Source organism: Cyclopterus lumpus, chromosome 22, assembly GCF_009769545.1.
Source record: "Cyclopterus lumpus isolate fCycLum1 chromosome 22, fCycLum1.pri, whole genome shotgun sequence".
Taxonomy (NCBI): domain Eukaryota; kingdom Metazoa; phylum Chordata; class Actinopteri; order Perciformes; family Cyclopteridae; genus Cyclopterus; species Cyclopterus lumpus.
The window spans coordinates 11,733,703-11,750,870 of NC_046987.1; the positions used below are offsets into that span (position 1 = coordinate 11,733,703).

The 17,168-nt window shown below is 41.2% G+C and overlaps 1 protein-coding gene across 3 annotated transcripts in view; it reads right to left on the reverse strand.

The window, feature by feature from the left end:
- Nucleotides 1-17,168, reverse strand: part of eml1 (EMAP like 1) — a 47,724-nt gene that overhangs the window by 13,762 nt on the left and 16,794 nt on the right. For all 3 annotated transcript variants that reach the window (XM_034525450.1, XM_034525452.1, XM_034525449.1), the window contains exons 2-5: nt 5,022-5,204; nt 2,709-2,847; nt 339-467; nt 139-167 (exon numbers count right to left, since the gene is read on the reverse strand). In XM_034525450.1, the coding sequence (XP_034381341.1) occupies nt 139-167; nt 339-467; nt 2,709-2,847; nt 5,022-5,204 (480 nt within the window). The remainder of the gene's footprint in view (nt 1-138; nt 168-338; nt 468-2,708; nt 2,848-5,021; nt 5,205-17,168) is intronic.

The following is a 17,168-nucleotide window of genomic DNA, read 5'->3' on the forward strand; positions in this document are numbered from 1 at the left end:
TTATTCAGAAAAAATGCCTTGACTACTAACTGACAAACTGAGCTTGTGGTGTTTAATGGCTCTCAGTGGTTTGTATCAAAACATGAAATCATCATAGACGTCAGGCTGCAGAGCCATGAAGTTGCAGCTAGGTCTTACCTGCATTGAACACTGGATCCCTCTGTTTGCTGCAAAGTAAATGAGTAAACAGACAGCTGTCATTCAGCATCCCGCCTCCAAATAAATCATTGTATGTTTTTGATTTGAAAGTGCTTCATAAGGAAATCAGCGTCAAACTAGAAGACGAATGTGTGAGTCACGAAATGGGCAAAGCTGATTTTCCGAGAGGTTTGTGTTACCCGTCACTTCTTTTGCCGCTGGAATTGCTGCCGGTGGATCCGGCACGAGTTCGGTTGCCCTTGGAGTCGCCCGAATCTTTCCGTGTAAGAGTTCCCACATGTTCGTTTGAGTTGGCTCTCCTCACAGTGCTGCGGCGAGTGGAAGGTGGACAGAGGCAAAAAGAGATCAGAAATGAATAGGTCATAAAACTACCTGACGCTGCTTTCCTAAAATTGTTCGGTGGTAAAGTTTTCAGGCCAGAAATAGCTTTACAAGGAAGATTTATTTATTTCATAATTCAGTTCAAGGCTGATTTAATATTGCTTTACATGTAAAAAAGAAAAGAAAAGAAGTTAAACTTTGAGACTTTGCTGCAGTGTAGGAAATAATTTGCACAGAAGCAAAAGAGACAGAAATACATATGGATATCATTTGCTTTCCAACACCTAGACACTCTGGTGATTACCAAAATAATAAAATGTCAGTACAGACGTGTGCAAATCTGCATATTGGATGTGCAGACAGCCTGCCCATTTCTAACAATGAAAAGGCCCCATCAGCAATCCAATAGCCAGTAGGCCCAGTCACCTAATCCACCCTGTGGGAGAAAAGTCTATTCAAATCCTAAAACTGGCCGGTGGCCGTTATCCCTTCTGGAGAGCCAGTGTGTGTTTATTCAGTAAAGAGCAGAATAGAAACTGTTGTTTGCTGCGTTATCCCACGAGGAATCATAGTAATTGGGCCACAGGGCATTGGGGAAGGCTGTTGTGTGTATGCCAACACTGATGGGATTGTGACCAATCTGCAGTTTACGCTAATCCCAGACAGAGACTGTAAACAACACACACAGAGAGCGATGACTTAAACACCAAAAGTGAATATTAGCAATGAGGGAAGTGTCACAGTTATCATGTCACTTGGTGATGATTTAATAACGGAAAGTAACGGTTAGAATGCATCAGAGCTGCGATGCAGCGATGGTGTTATATCGGGACTTGTGACATACTGTCACTCGGGGATCCTCTCACCTGAGGGGCAGGTAGAGAAATCTGGTAGAGCGAGACAGAGAGAACAAACTGGACGGATTTGCAGGACATCACATAAAGGTGGACAGGACATAAACAGGATATAACATCATAGTAGGAAAGGACACGTTATCAGAGAGAGAGAGACAGCACAAGCGGGCGGACAAGCAAGCGAGGGGAGATGGGAAAGACAAACACAATACGTAAAGATAAACAGAGGAGACGACTGGTGCCTATTCACTCAAGCTGAAAGCATTACATTTATACCAATCAAACATATCTTTGAAGGGGATTGAGATTTTCACAGAAAGGAAACTGCTGCAATGTAATGTCAAGGGGATGCCCTGAAGACGTTTTACATTCTGTGGAGGTGAACATTCAAACCCTCTATTCAGCACAGCAGCAACAATAGTAATTAATTAGCTTCATTTAAATCCAAGCAGACACTGACGTCACATGCTTTGTATTCTGTGGTTTGAACAACCCAAAAGAAATTTAAAATGTTTACGAATGAGTATTTTATTGGCTCACTACAATACACTTCCTGCAATTATACGGTCTGCTTGTTTGTTTCCGTCAACCATCCTCATACTGGTTACATTTCAATCTTTACTGTCATCTTAGGTAAACCTTAAGGTGAGAATCAGCACAATAAAGTATCAACTAAGTCTTGGAAAACATCCCTGAAGCAGACGTAAAACTCCACATATTGAAAATCAAGGAAACAAGGCCACAAGGAACCAACAGCTGCTTGGATTGGAGCTGGTCTCTGCTGCCTGTTGAGCTTTATCTGATTATGGTAATGTAATCCAGAGATGGGGAAAGGCTATTGTTTCCCTGACAGACAAGATTGATAACCTGTGCTCCACGTGCACGTATAAACACACACAACAGAGAAGCCAAGGTGACACTACCGTTTCTCTGTTTATCAGACTTGTTAAATGTCAGTCGCTTTGGCTGATAAAAAGCCAGATGTGTGAAGATTTATGGCTTGAATGATCTGACATGGCACAGACAGACAGGACTGAAAAATGTCTCGAGACAAATAAAAGGTCTGGAAAGGTTTATGATACTTGCAAGACCTCATAACCTGGCGTACATGCAGCTGTATCTGGATTGAACACACGTAGAACAGTGTTAATAAGACCTGCAGGTTTAATAAAGCAACACTAAACTTTAGACATTTATACCAAACACTCAACTTGACAGAGCTGTTGCACAAACCTTCATGTTTGTCTCCTTTGGAATAGTTAGCAAAAAAAAGTTAATAACCTCCTTCAAAATAAAAATAATGCAATAGATAAAGGATAATAGAATAATGTAGAACATACTACATGCATATCATTAGCAAACGTATTTCCTCACCTCTTGCTGGCTGCAGTGCTGGTGTCCTTCCTCGATCCGCATCCAGATGGGGAGGGCAGAGTGCCGCTGCCTTTCTTTGGTAGAAGGGCCCCGTTGTTTACTGTGGGCCGTAAGGGCAGGGTGGCAATCATTGGCCTGGCTGCAAGGAAAAGGACAACGACTGGCATGTTCAGAATAAAAAGCTGGATGCAAGACCAGTAGCAGGGTCAGCTGCTGTGGTGTCATTTGAGTTAAGTTAACACATTCACTTACAGACAGACTTCTACTCAAGTTAAGTGTCAACAGAACGGGAATAAAACTATATTTCAATTATTTTGATAATTAGTGACATGAGGTACACATTGGTGCACCAGGAAGGTAGGTGTAGTGTAAAGCCTTCCAGCATGCACTGGGGGAGCAGGTTTTATTATTTTTTGATGATGGTATTAATAAAAACTTAAATTGAGCCGTGAAGCTTGATGTAATTTTACTTGATGTATAGTGTACACATTTTTTTTGCAGCCTTAAACACACACACATAACATACTCCCTCTGCAATAATATCATGCTCTTCAGTGAGAGTTTGAAGAGACATGAAATAACTGAACAGAATCACAAGACACATGAAATTGTTACACCAGAGAAATCCTAAATGTAATGCAAATTCACACGCACGCACGCACGCAAACACGCACGCACGCAAGCACACTCGCACACACACACACACACACACACACACACACACACACACACACACACACACACACACACACACACACTAGGAATAACAAATTCAAGCTGCAGCTCTATCTGCAGTGAAACATATTTAATAGACCCCGTTTCATCCAGCAGACACACACACACACACACACACATATACACACACCGCTCTGTTATCTTTCATGTAGTAATTATGCAGCTGGGGCAAACTGAGGTTGTAATTTTGTTAGCATGTTAAAGAAGATGAATGTGTGTGTTTCTGTGTTTCTGTGTGTGTCCATGATTGTCCTTATGCAGTGTGTGTTAAGGGCTAAACTTTATAAAACAGATTATTGTGCTTCAGTAGAGGGGAACCAGCTGCTGAATCCTTGCAGCTACAATAAGAGAAAGCAGCTCCGAGTCATCCTTCAGCTCTCGAGTCAAATCAAACTAAAACTCCATTCGTTCAGTCACCCAGAGACTAAAACTGTCAGCAGCTCAGAATCATAATCTGTTTCTGTTTCATCATAAAAAGACATGTTGTTCAGTTGATTTCACATGCAGTGCTTTCTTATTCCTTGATGAAGTGCTGTATTTATACAAAAATAAAAATACTTTACGCTTCCTACATTTCTCAGGGAAAAGATGAGACCAGGCTGCATTCAGCCTAGTGATATCAATTGGATTTTTTTTCCAGTTAATAATTAAGAGTGTCTTTTATTTGTGAACATTGTTGTTTTAACTCTAACTTAATGGAACAGTTTGACATTTTGGGAAATATGCTTATTCACTTGCTTGATGAGAGTTATATTAGAAGATTGATACAACTCATGTCAGTCGGTTCAATATAAGCCTACAGCCAACAGCTGGTTAGCTTAGCTTAGCACAAAGACTGGAAACAGGGGCAACTTGTTACATTTTTCAGAAGTAATACATTTTAAATACAACAGCTCCTTCTTGTTGAATAAGGAAAATAATGTTGAGGGGGGTTGTCCTTAACAGAAAGGTTGCATACACATGTGCTTTGCAGCTTTTTAACACTAAGTTTTGACAGTTCATTGATGACTTGAAATGATCAATTCATTATTGGACTATATGCATCGCAGACAAAGTTCTCCTGGTGGGCAATGTATACATTGTTTTGTATCTGTGTCTTCAGCCGTTGATCACAGTCATTGACAGGCGGTGGGGTGCGAAAAGTAGCCGCGTGTTGGAATACTGCACTGTGTATACAACATAACGCGAGCAGGCAGTGACTGAAATGTGCCTTTTGTAAACACAACACCAAGCCTGGTTAGTGCAGACTTACAGTCAGCCTACCTGGCTTCCCAACATTGCTGTCTGCTGATGGAGACTTTCTCATCAAAGCAGCATCTATACACATGTTGCACAGCACGTTTAACACAGTCCAGGGGGAGAGAGGACAATAGGAAGAGGAAGGGGAAGGGGAAGGAAATAAGCTGGATTTAAAAAGGACAGGAGACATCATCAGGAAAGAGAGAGAACAAAGTGAAAAAGGAGAAAAAGGCTATACCACGAAAAAGCATGTGCGTCAGCTGCTGGTCCTGTTTCTGGACCCTCCAGAAGAAGAAACTGAAGAAGCTGTGAAAAAGCATGCCTATGTATGTATGTTACCTTTGGTGGGTCCTCTGCGTGAGCCCGTGGCCTGCTGCTCCTCGGACATGTTGAGCCTTCGCACCACGTCGGCCAGAGCCGACTTTAGCAGCTGAATCTCGTCCTCCTGCATCTGGACCCTCTGCTCCAGGGAGGCGATGCGGTCAGTGACCTCCATACTGCTGGCTGCCGACGCACTGTCATCTGAGGAAACACAGGAGCTCATGTCAGAGATGAGGAGAATGTCACAATACCAACATGTAGTGGTTTTTATATCATATCAAATACAAGCTAGTTTGTGCTGTCCACTGTTGTTTACAGCAGGAATTGTTGCTAATTGAAAATATTCCTCTTTAATAGCTCTACATTTTGGGAAAAAAAGCGCTTTAGAGGACAAAATTGATACCACTCTCATGTTTGTGTGTTCTTTATGAAGCTACAACCAGAAGATGGTTATCTTAGCATCACATGGTTTATCTGTAGCATCCATTTTTAGAGGTTTATTTTTTTTTTAAAACTCTTTAACAATCACATGATAAGGATAATTGCCATAAAATGCTCCTGTTTAGTGAAAACAATGTTGACAGTGTTTGTTTAAAAAATAATATAGGGAGGTAAATTATCATTCCCTAAAAAGCATTCCAAATGTTGGGGTCCTAGGTTCTACTATTAACAGTTTTTAAACCTTTACTTTTATTTAATGCAGATGAAGACAAAAAGAAAAGTAAAGTGCAAAGCCTCGTATGGAACATAAACGGCAAACTCCTTTCAAATCGTGAGCTCACTTTTATATTTTCAGACTCTTTGCGAAAGCCTTTGTCTTGTATGGTTCAAAGAGCTTTTGTCTTTAATCTTGTATAGCTTGTTAGTTTAAACTCAAAGAACAGACATTAACAAATATAACACCTCTCCACCTGACACCATAGAGGCCAAGCACAGGCCATCAGGGTCTACTTCGCGAACACACACACACACACACACACACACACACACACACACACACACACACACACACACACACCCCTCCATTAAGACTTTGATGTCACAGGGGCTTGATACAATATTAATGTAGATCACTGCTGTGTTTCCCTGCCGACTTGTAATAACACTGATGCATTATGCATTAGTGAGCAGGCATCTGGTGATTAGGCAGATCTGCAGTCTGTGGTCCTTCTGAGAATCTGAGCTGAACCTCGACTGCTGGAAAAAATTATGGATATCTGATGAAGCTCTTGGCTTCTGTAAATTCCATTCTTAAACTAGGAAGTACAACAGTGTTCAAACCAAACTGAATGTGTGAAATATCTGAATTTCTGGGGTAAATAAAGTGGTGTGATGAGCCTCTGATCCTCTGTAATAAACAAAAGCTGCTCGGGGGATTCAGGACATCCCATAGCCTCTCCTCAAATATTTGCGTGTATATTAAAAGACCCTTTCAGAGCATATGTCATTTCTATTATCAACATCATTTTAAATCACACACAATACATATCTTAATAGAACATAAAACCATGAAAGTAATAAGATGTTCTCAACAGCAAAGATGTGTTATCATAGAAGAAGTGTAATACAGATGATTGTTGCCCATCTCACTTGACAAAATATTAATATATTACTACTTTAATCATTTAAAAGCAAATACATTTTAAAAAGAATTCTTTAATAAAATGTGTGATCGCTGCAAAAAGAAAATCAAGCATATTCAGGTAGAAAACATAAAAAATGTTATGTGTCAATTATTTTTGAAATGATGAGGAACCTGAGTCTCTGTGTGTATGAGACCATCATACACTTTGTATGCATCATACCAGGTATATAATCCCACAAGGTCCAATGAAGTCATTTTAATTTAATTGGCAGAACATGCCAGAGAGGCAATTTCACAGATTTGTTTATGAGTGGATGAATCCCATTAGTGAGCATAGTCCTCATGCCTGTTAGCTGGTTATGAATTGTTTTAGTCGGGGGGACCCTCAAAGAGACAGGATGGTAAATTGGTGCATTAAGCAAATGGGACACTTGACACTTGTAGCAGAAAATAGAAATCTGAGCAGATTCAGAACAGACATTACAGAATCACACCCGTATAGTGTGCATACACACACACACATACACACACACACACACACACACACACACACACACACACACACACACACACACACACACACACAACGTTGCCCCTTTAGTCACTGTCACAGCCATTACTGGTGTCTTCCTATGATTAATAGCTTGTTGGACACATAAGGAAAGATTTCACAGACACAGTGCGTTACATTGACAATGCACCGGCCCCGCAACTGAGATTCATAATGAAAAGTCCACATCTGGACGAACGGAGGCAGATGAAAACAGCCGGTGCATAATTTAATACATTACACTTCCAACAGTGAAGTGTAATATGCTCATACATTCACATTTCTACAATAAGGAAATGTTTTTTTTTAGTTTCATATCGCACAACGCCAATCTTACTTCATCTGAACACACAAAGCCTTTTCCAGAGGATCTCAATAACTTTCTGCTCACCTGAGACGCGCTCTTCGAAGCAGCCCTTGTTTATCACATGCGAATGTGATCGTATATCCAGAAATAAAGATCAGGGTTATTAAAGGACTATATTTAAAAAAGGAAATATCCTATTTAGAATGCTGTTGAAACGAGGGTTATATGTCATCTAGACTTGGACGTTACAACCAAATATAACCACGTTTTCTCTACGATAAAGCACAGCTGTTACTTTAGTAATGGTGACATCATCTGTGAGATCACAGAGCATTAGGTGTGGAGAGTAGCTTAATATAATGTCTGAACTGTGACATCATCAGTGAGCAAAAACAACAGCGTCTATTATCTGTTTAGCATCTGTTGTGGGTCTGCTCCCAACACGGACACAATGAGAGCATGATACCAGTCACTGAGGTACAATGACTGGCTGTCACGGCCCTGATTCCCCGGCTCTGCGCTGACATCCTCCGTCTGTCACCCAGCTCTCCGGTTGAACCCTTGTGGGTGCAAGTTAACACACCCTTAATGCGTTCACAAGCAAGACAGACATCAGAAAAGGTCAGTCGGAGCATACGCTCTGTGTTTCATACAGAAGGATGTGTGTTGATAATGGTGTTGCACTGATGTGACCACAGCACAGTCGTTTGTCAGCTACATTTGCTCTTCACGTGACAGCACTCTCTTGGGCTCAGGTCACAAGGTTTTTGTCCAGAGAGTGAGAATCAGTAAGATGTCAATCTTCATTCAACAACAAATCCATCACCACATACACTCGTGTCTCTTTCATCCCCACAAAAAAAAATTGTGGAGATTACACCCCACCAGTCTCCTCTGGCTCCAGTGCTCTATTCACACCTGTCAGCCGCCTGCTCAAATTACTTCATTTCTGTCTTCTGCAGCGTCTCTCTAGATATCTTTTTCTGTCCCCGGTTCATTATCTGCTCAAAATGTGGCTGGGTCACAAAACCGAGATGGATCCCTGAGTCGATCTATCTGCTCGCTGTAATGCATCGTGACACGCCGCTCCCCATTACGTTCCTCTGCAAGGCGATGTCATGTTGGCAGGACCACCTGCAGGCTTGTCCATCACTTCAGCCAAATAGAAAACAGGCATTCTCCTCAACTCATTTTCCCTGCTCTAAAATAACCACTCCACCCACCACGTTCATCTCCACTTTATTCCTGAGTCATTTACTGACCTCATTGCCATCAATTATGAACACTGGAGCGTGCACACATGCTTTGACCCATTTACCCTCTTCTGCACTCTCAACCGCAAAGATCAATAAACTGAAGGAATAAAAAGACTAAAACAGTCTAGAGTAAATGCTTCTGATCGGTATGGAGGCGGCGTTCTCATCTTTTAAGCAATGCATGGCAACCTCATGTATAAAATATCTTCTGCTGCAGCCCTGTGTTGATCTGAGCTGTCTGGCTAGCTGACTCCACCACTGGAGCATTTACAGACTTGCACTTCCAATACCATATAAACACACAAGGATATGATTATGAATATACACATGCAAGGAATAAAAGAAAATGACATTAAGGAAATTTCCTCTGAGGAAATGTCATGATACCAGCTGTCTCACCATGTGTTTGCACTAACAATCCACTGACAACCAGAGTGATTGATGTCTATTTTCTTTTCTCTCCGCAGTGCAGACAGGCCAAACAATAAAGCTCAATTCACCTGACTGCTGAACTTGAAAGTTCAGCAGTCAGGTTAAGCTACGCCACAATGGGTGGTTTTGCAAAACCACTACCAGTGTTCGCAGAAAATCAACACATCAAAAAAAACAGGAGGCTGCAGGAAACGGCCTGTCACAACATGATGACAACAATTCCTGTTTTTCAGAGAAAAAAAGGCAGCGCTGACACCACACTGCTGGCACGCCTATCTATATCTACTTGCTGGATTCAGATAGCAGACAGCACTTTGCCAACTGGTTTTAATTGTCATACATGAATGCACACAGCCAGGTGGTGCGCTGTCACAGTACCACTTCAGCTGCAGCATATTACGTTTTCAGGAAAGTAATTTCTCCCAAGACCAATGAGTCACACTTATTAAACAACCTGACTTCAGTCTGAGGCTGACTTCACTAATGGAAGTCCAGACCCAATCGTAACCAAGTGGCATGTAGGATTACATTTGATGCCAGGAGGTAATGATTTAGAGACAGGCAGGAAAAATATGGAGTCAGAGATGAACAAGAGTAAATGCAGGTGGGGCAGAGAATAGTCTACAGACATGCCATCAGCACTGTGGGGCTGTAGTTATGCATGGCAGCGCTTTGAGCTAAAACCTGGGATGCTAACATACGTTTGGTATATTGTTTACCATGTTCATCATCTGACGTTGGCATGTTAGCAGGCTAACATATGCTAATAAGCGCTAAACACACAGACGGCTGAGGATGAGAGGATTGTCACTACATTTGCAGTTATTTGGTCATAAAACAAAGTATCGGACACATTTTTACAAGATGATAGCGCTAGAGAAACACAAAAGGATCACTTAAGTTATTACAATTCATCCACTGTGGACCATGAGTGTGTGTACCATATTTCATAACAATCCATTAAATTGTCAAGCCATACCACTCAAAGCCACAAATGTGACGCTAGAGGAAAAGTCACCACGGGATGAGGATTCATCCTCATCAAGGCCATGAATGTCTTTCTGATTGTAATCCATTGAATGGTTATTGAGATATTTGAGTCTGGACCAACGCGGTGGACTGACCGACAGAGCCACATTGCTAGCATTGCTAAAAAACAAATAGAACATAAATGTGTGTGTTGCTTAATGGCAAATTTCAGTTATTCAGACATAACGCAGGGTACTATAAGCATGAAAAATGCCATACGTTAAATCTGCCTTAGGTATGACTTAAATTGTCCATCATCATCCAGTGAAAAATGGCAAAATCAATCGAGTTAGAGATTAGAGGAAGACTTGAAAAAGAGAAAGATGGAGCAGGAATAAAGAGAGAAAATGCATGAGGACGAACTAGTTACTCAAGTTAAGTGTCATCAAGCCTGTGCGGTGTGCAGCGAGCAGCAGATGACCTGACAGAGGTGTATTAGCTAATCAACTGTCCAGATTAGGGAGACAGACGCTTGGTTTACAAGATGCCTCTGATGGTTCTTGTTGGAACGAGGCTTAGGAGCTATAAATACTCAGAGGTGGATCAGAGGACACATGACCCGAGTGAAGACTGCACGGGAGGGAAAAAAAAGGAGAAAGATGGAAATGTGAATGTGTGTGTATAGATACAAAATGGTGTGTGTCGGGGTCAAAGAGGAGTATGAAGAGAGGCCAAATGACCCCCAAGAGGGATCCAACTGTCCTTGTACAAACCCGTTAAACCCTTCCTTCCTCCCATCAGCACCATCCTTTCTGGGGTCAAACTCAGGCCAAATGGGAGACAGCTCCACCCCCTTGCTGCTCTCACCATCACTCTGATTCCCACACAAAGCATTGACACTTACACACATACACTAGTGAAACCACTGAGCAGAATATGGAATGGCTGAGTGGATGATCCGATGATGCAACAAACGCCATCACCGTTTCAAGGAAAAATTATATAAGAAAACTGGGGAGAGTCTTGCAATTTTAAGTGAATGAAATACAAGTGTTAACTTTGGTTTATTGAATACAAAGAGAAAGAGATGAGTGGAAAAAAAGAAGAAGTAGAAAGACATTGCCCATTGAGGCAGAATATCTCCTCCGTAACTCAAACACATACTGTATACACAACACCCTGTCACACACACACACACACACACACACACACACACACACACACACACACACACACACAAAAGAAGAAGTGTTCACAGTATGGCACAGGGATTATGCTGGATATGTGGAGCAGATCTCGCTCAAAGCTTGTGATCCCAAAACTCAGAGACTAATCTTAGCAGCAAGCTTGATTTGTATTCCCTCTCCCTTTCTCTGCATCTGTAACCTTGTTCACCTCTCCCTCTATTTGTCTGTCTCCTTCTCTCTCAGGAAACTGTGGTGGGATGGAAAAGGAGCCGCTGAGGGATCACATTTAAGAGGGCTTGGCAGTAAAATGTCTTTATTGTATTTGTCTAATATTTATCCCACGTTTCTCTTGCTCTCGTCTACCTTGCTTGAAGCTTATCGGTAAACGGTTTAGTAGGTCATGCAGACTTCAGAGCGTGGGATTATTTGGAGCATCGAAATGCTAAACTGTAGTTTAAGCATCCTGGTTGTGGTTATAGCAAAATGGACAGCCATAATAATTATATTGACTTTTCAACAATAGAAAGTGCAAGATTCAACTTAGATTATGTTATAAAAGGGTTTTTGAGGATAGTTTAACACTATGGAAATAAAAAAATTATGAAATAATATTTTTATGAAATCAAACTCGGTTTTTGAGTCTGCCATTCCCATGCTGGATTCAAAATATCTTCACGTGCATGAGGGATTCACAGAAAATAATGCAACAGCAACCGTGACAAAGTTTAGGCTTTGAACGTCTTCCTGCATGCAGAAAAGGTAAAAGCCTTAAAATCACTTTTATTCACCCAGGTCGTCAGACAGGTGCACGGTGACAGACATAAATATCCTGAATTCTTATTTATCATTCAAATAATGAATCGGAAACCAGCAACAAAATCTTGAAAATTAACCAGAATTTCAGTGTCAGTGTTTTTGATGCAGCAACAAAATGGTTAAAACTTAGGAATTACAATTCCATCATATACAGTGTATAGTTCTTATATTAACATATAATTGAAAAGATCAGCCCCATTGTCACAACGCACAGCTATTTGAGTTAAGATCGGACCAATAGTTGATATCTGAATCTGTGCATCTCTACTCAGAAGAACAACAACATAATACATTCGATATGACACCTCTGCCGTAATTAGAACAAACTAAGATAATTGACAAAAAGGCAGCAAACAGCCAAAGAAAAAACACACTTATTTTTGCTGTGACTTTTCAGGGAAGAAACAGAATACAGAAGCACCAAGTCATGCTTGGTAGTGAGACTCAAGGCTCTGACAAAAGCCTCTTTCTCAGTCGAGACCTTTCGCCACATAAACAGGGCTTTGTCCCTCAGTGACAAACAACCAGGAAAGAACAGGAGGCAGGACTCATGTCCAATCCAGTGTGTGTGTGTGTGTGTGCAATTGTGTTGTTCCAGCCAGTAAGATTTCCAAGGTGTAAGGATGGCGCCACACACACACACACACACACACACACACACACACACACACACACACACACACACACACACACACACACACACACACACACACACACACACACACACACACACACACACACACACACAGAACATGTGTGCCAGAGTCTGTCAGCATCCTGAGCATCGGCCAATCGTATATATATCTGCCATCTGGACGTGAATATACAGGCTGGCAGCAGACGTGATCAGTACTAGTTTGAGCAATATTAGATGCTTTCTTGTTTGATTTTTAGTGTCTCTACTCCCAAATGTTACCCTCCAATGCGCTTTGTGTGTACTATTCTCTGTTCTGGCTTTCCACTCAACCAGCCACGTCTGCTTTTACATAAACAGAGATTTGACATCCCCAGAAAACACATCTGAGCCTTTCACATCCAGCTATGTTTAGCTTGAGTGAGCCATAAACCATACAATACATTTTCTTTGCTCTCCGTGGTGACAGTGGGCAGTTGTGAACGACAGGTGCCAAGTCAAGCAGACTACAAGGGATGTCATAAAGGTCATAAAATGAGATACTTCCACAAGTGCCACAAGATTTATCAAATCATTGTTCATTTATTGTCATGGTACTGCCTGTTCATCATATATGTAAGATCTAGCTCGGTCTTCCTCTACAGTACACATGCAAACAAGACAAGAAGTCAGACCTGCTTTCTCTGCACATCAACAGCAGGATTGCATGTCTCACTAAGACGTCTGCAACATTCTTTGTTTTGTTTTGTTTGTCCCTTTGCGCTCATATGCTTATTTTAATTTGGAAGAAAGTGAAAGAATATGAGCATTTTTTATTGTTTCTATAATTTATTTCAAGTACATTTTTACTTGTAAATCTGCAGAGCACCCATTTGTTTTTACTCTGTTTTTATAATATATTTCTGGCTGAATAACCTTCAGTGTAAAAAATAAAAAGGTCCTTGCTCGAGAATAGAATGTGACATTTGCCACTGATGTTTATTGCATTGTGTTTATTTCTGAAAACACAATGCACTCACTTATTTACGTTAAAGCATATTGTCATAAACAAAAATACGACCTGTAACAACAAAGCCTGGACTTTTGCTTTAACCTCTCTTTGAAATTGACAAATTGACAACAATATAGGGACAAACAAACCAATAATCATGTCCACCCTCTTTCCTCTCATCTCTGCAGCTGTGTTTTCATTAATCTATTTTTAATGGAATTTCTAATGGGATTCTCCTCTTTTCCCTCTCCATCTGTTACAGTCCGACTGAACACATGCAACGGGGGATACACACACAAACACACACATATGCAGAGTCGGGGCTTTCCTCTTGGTTCCTCCATTAACAGCAGGTGTAAGAGACCAATTAGGGTGCTGGGCAGCCCCCGAGAGCTGCACCATGGGCACCGAGGGGTTAATTATTTCTGTTCAACACAACTAGCCAAATGAAATCCTGACCAGGGTTTAGAGATGAGAGCGACCAAATCAGTGGGCCGTGAACTTCGGCCCACTGGAGACAATGTGCTGATGGAGATTACCATAAATATAATCGAGTCCACACTCACCTTGCTACAGTAATTGAATTGTTCATTAATTAATCAGAAACAGTTTGGTGGCTTGCTGTGAGATTAAAACAGAGATTTATGAAAAGACATAGAAATGTGCGCACATAAATGTGCACACATGAATGTGGACTCAAATACCTGCGCTATTGCAGACACACACTGATGATCTGTGCTGGATATGATTAGCATACTATTTTTTTTTATGTCATGTGTAAAAAAAAAACATTAAAAAAAACATTAAACAAATATTTAAATCCTTCTTTTCCTTTCTTATGTCTGAACAGAATAACAAATGGGCATCTCTGTAGGATTCTGCTGACTTATGGAATTTATTACTCGTGACTATTCCCCACAGGTAGAAGTCAACGCTCTTCAGATTTAGTGTTAACATGTAGAGTAGAAGCAGCCAACCAAACAGTTTCTGTCTCTTTCAAGGCATTTTACCCATCCGTGACACCCTGTTCAAGGACTCAGGCCCCCTGCGTGTGTCCTGTGCTGACCTTGTGATGGTATGCACACACGTCTATACACACACACACGCACACGCACACGCACACACACACACACACTTTAAGATGGTCAGATACACACAGAACCAGAGTGCTTCCCCCTTTCATGTTCAACTGCCAGAAGCAGGGTCAGGATATATTTAGCACAGGAACTCACACACTCCTGCTTTACATGCCGGATTGTTTTAGTGGGTCATGAGGATGAGGATAAGTGTGTGTGTGTGTGTGTGTGTGTGTGTGTGTGTGTGTGTGTGTGTGTGAGAGAGAGAGAGAGAGAGAGAGAGAGAGAATATGAATATGAATATGCTGACTCTGACCTTGTTTCTGAATAAAACGTAATGTATCACATGATAACCACAACATAAGACTTGTGTAACTTAAGTGGAGAAATCATTTTATTTTGAGTTTTATAAGGTGCCGATAACCAATGTACAAAAGTTCAATTGACAGCAACAACATTTTAAATGTCTGCAGAAAAGGAAGAAAGTGCCCATGACAAAAGTATCGTGATGCGGGTATTGATCAACATATTTGATACATTGTAATAACGATCATTTGTCACCTAATAGCAAATTAACTCTTTTACAAAGCTCAACTATGTTGAAGGCTGGAACTAAATTGTGCAAAGTTGGCAAAAAAGAAAATTAATCGTCAATTATTTTGATATTTGATTAATCTTTTAAGCAAAATGCTGAAAATGAAATGTGAAGATCTGCTGTTTAGGACCTCACTTAGCTTTTCACATAGTCAACGACAACTAGGGCTCTGGGAAATTATAACTGGCTTTTAAATGATAATGAAAATAAGTATTAGTTGCAGTTCTAAACATTATGTATAATCATAATATTTCCGTTTGGGAAGCAGATTTGAAAATTAAAATTATTACTCATTCACTCAGCCTAAGTGTATTCACTGGCATTGCTCTGCATGAATGCATCCTTGATGCTGGTCACACGTCCGTAAATCACATCATTACTTGGGCTGTACACATTTCTGCTAAAATACCAAATAATTTGACCTTGACTGTATGATGCTGTTTTTGACAACACACCACAGAGCAGCGGACGCAGGGTACTGCAGACACTCATCGCTCATTGGACTTATAGTTGTAAGTCCAATGAGCACGCTCGGACACTGTGTGTAACAGCAAATGGCTCTCTATTCTGTATCCTATACGTGAAAAAGAAAGTGTAAAGCAAACCCTTATCTAGAGAAAGGATAGAACAACTTTGAGGGAGATAAGGAGGAGGAGTGGGTAGTGTGACTCGTGACCACAGTGGCCCAAACCAAACTACCCGCTCAATATCTGACAGCCTGGATATCTGACAGCCTGGAGATTTAAAAAGAAAAAAAGAAAAAGAGAAGCACTCTAATCTCCACTCGGGGCACTCGCACAAGATCAAACAGAGAGCGTGAGAGAGTCTGACGTAGAGATGAGGCCGAAGAGAAAACCGAAGGAGCTTGGGAGAGGCAGACAGTGAGGCAAATAAAAGATATCCAGTGACATTGAGTAAAGCTGGAGTGAGATAAAAAGAAAAAAGGGAGAGTGCTGTGTGCTCTCACTGATACAGCAGTGGAAAATCAATGTCAACCTTTAAATGAATCAGCGGTAGTGGATGAGCGATCCCATTCAGGTCGATATTTATTAAACTGCTTCATGTTACAGATGAATAATGGTAGAGAGACACATCGTTTCCTTCTCCCGTCTCTCCCCGTTTCTCTATTGACATTTTGGGCAGTTTCATGTGGAGTGGAGGAAATGTCAGAGTGCAGGTCCGCTTGTCAGCAGGTTTTAGGTATTGATAGATAATGTAAAAGAGCAAATCTCAGAGAGAATAAAGGCCCTATCATTATCATTTGAACTGAAGCAACACTAAATTGAGGAAATCAAAAGTCAAACACGTGAACACCTTCATCTCCTCCTCCCTGTATACTGTGGTTGGTAACGTGAGCAGGGCTTTAATCCTAATCCCTTCACACGTGCTATCATCAACCAGGCCTTGGATGGAGATACCAAAAGATGATCAGCCAAGAAGGGGAGGAGACTGGATGGAGTCATGCCACCTCTACTGTGCATCAAAATACCTTAATTATTAATTAAGGTATTTTAATTATTTTCCTTTCTCCGCCCTGCACGTCTGTCCCATCCATCTGCACTTCTACTAAATCAAACTTCCTTCCTTTCCCTCTTATCTTTTCTGTTTTCTGTTCCTAATCTCTCTGCATCCCCCTCCCCTCCTCACAATGCACAACCTACACTTTTGGTTCCCATCATGGTGCCCTGCTACTGTCGGTGAGGTGTGTGCGGTGCCAGTGTGCCTGTGGGTGTAAAGCGTGGAGCACAGAGATAAAAGGATGTTGGA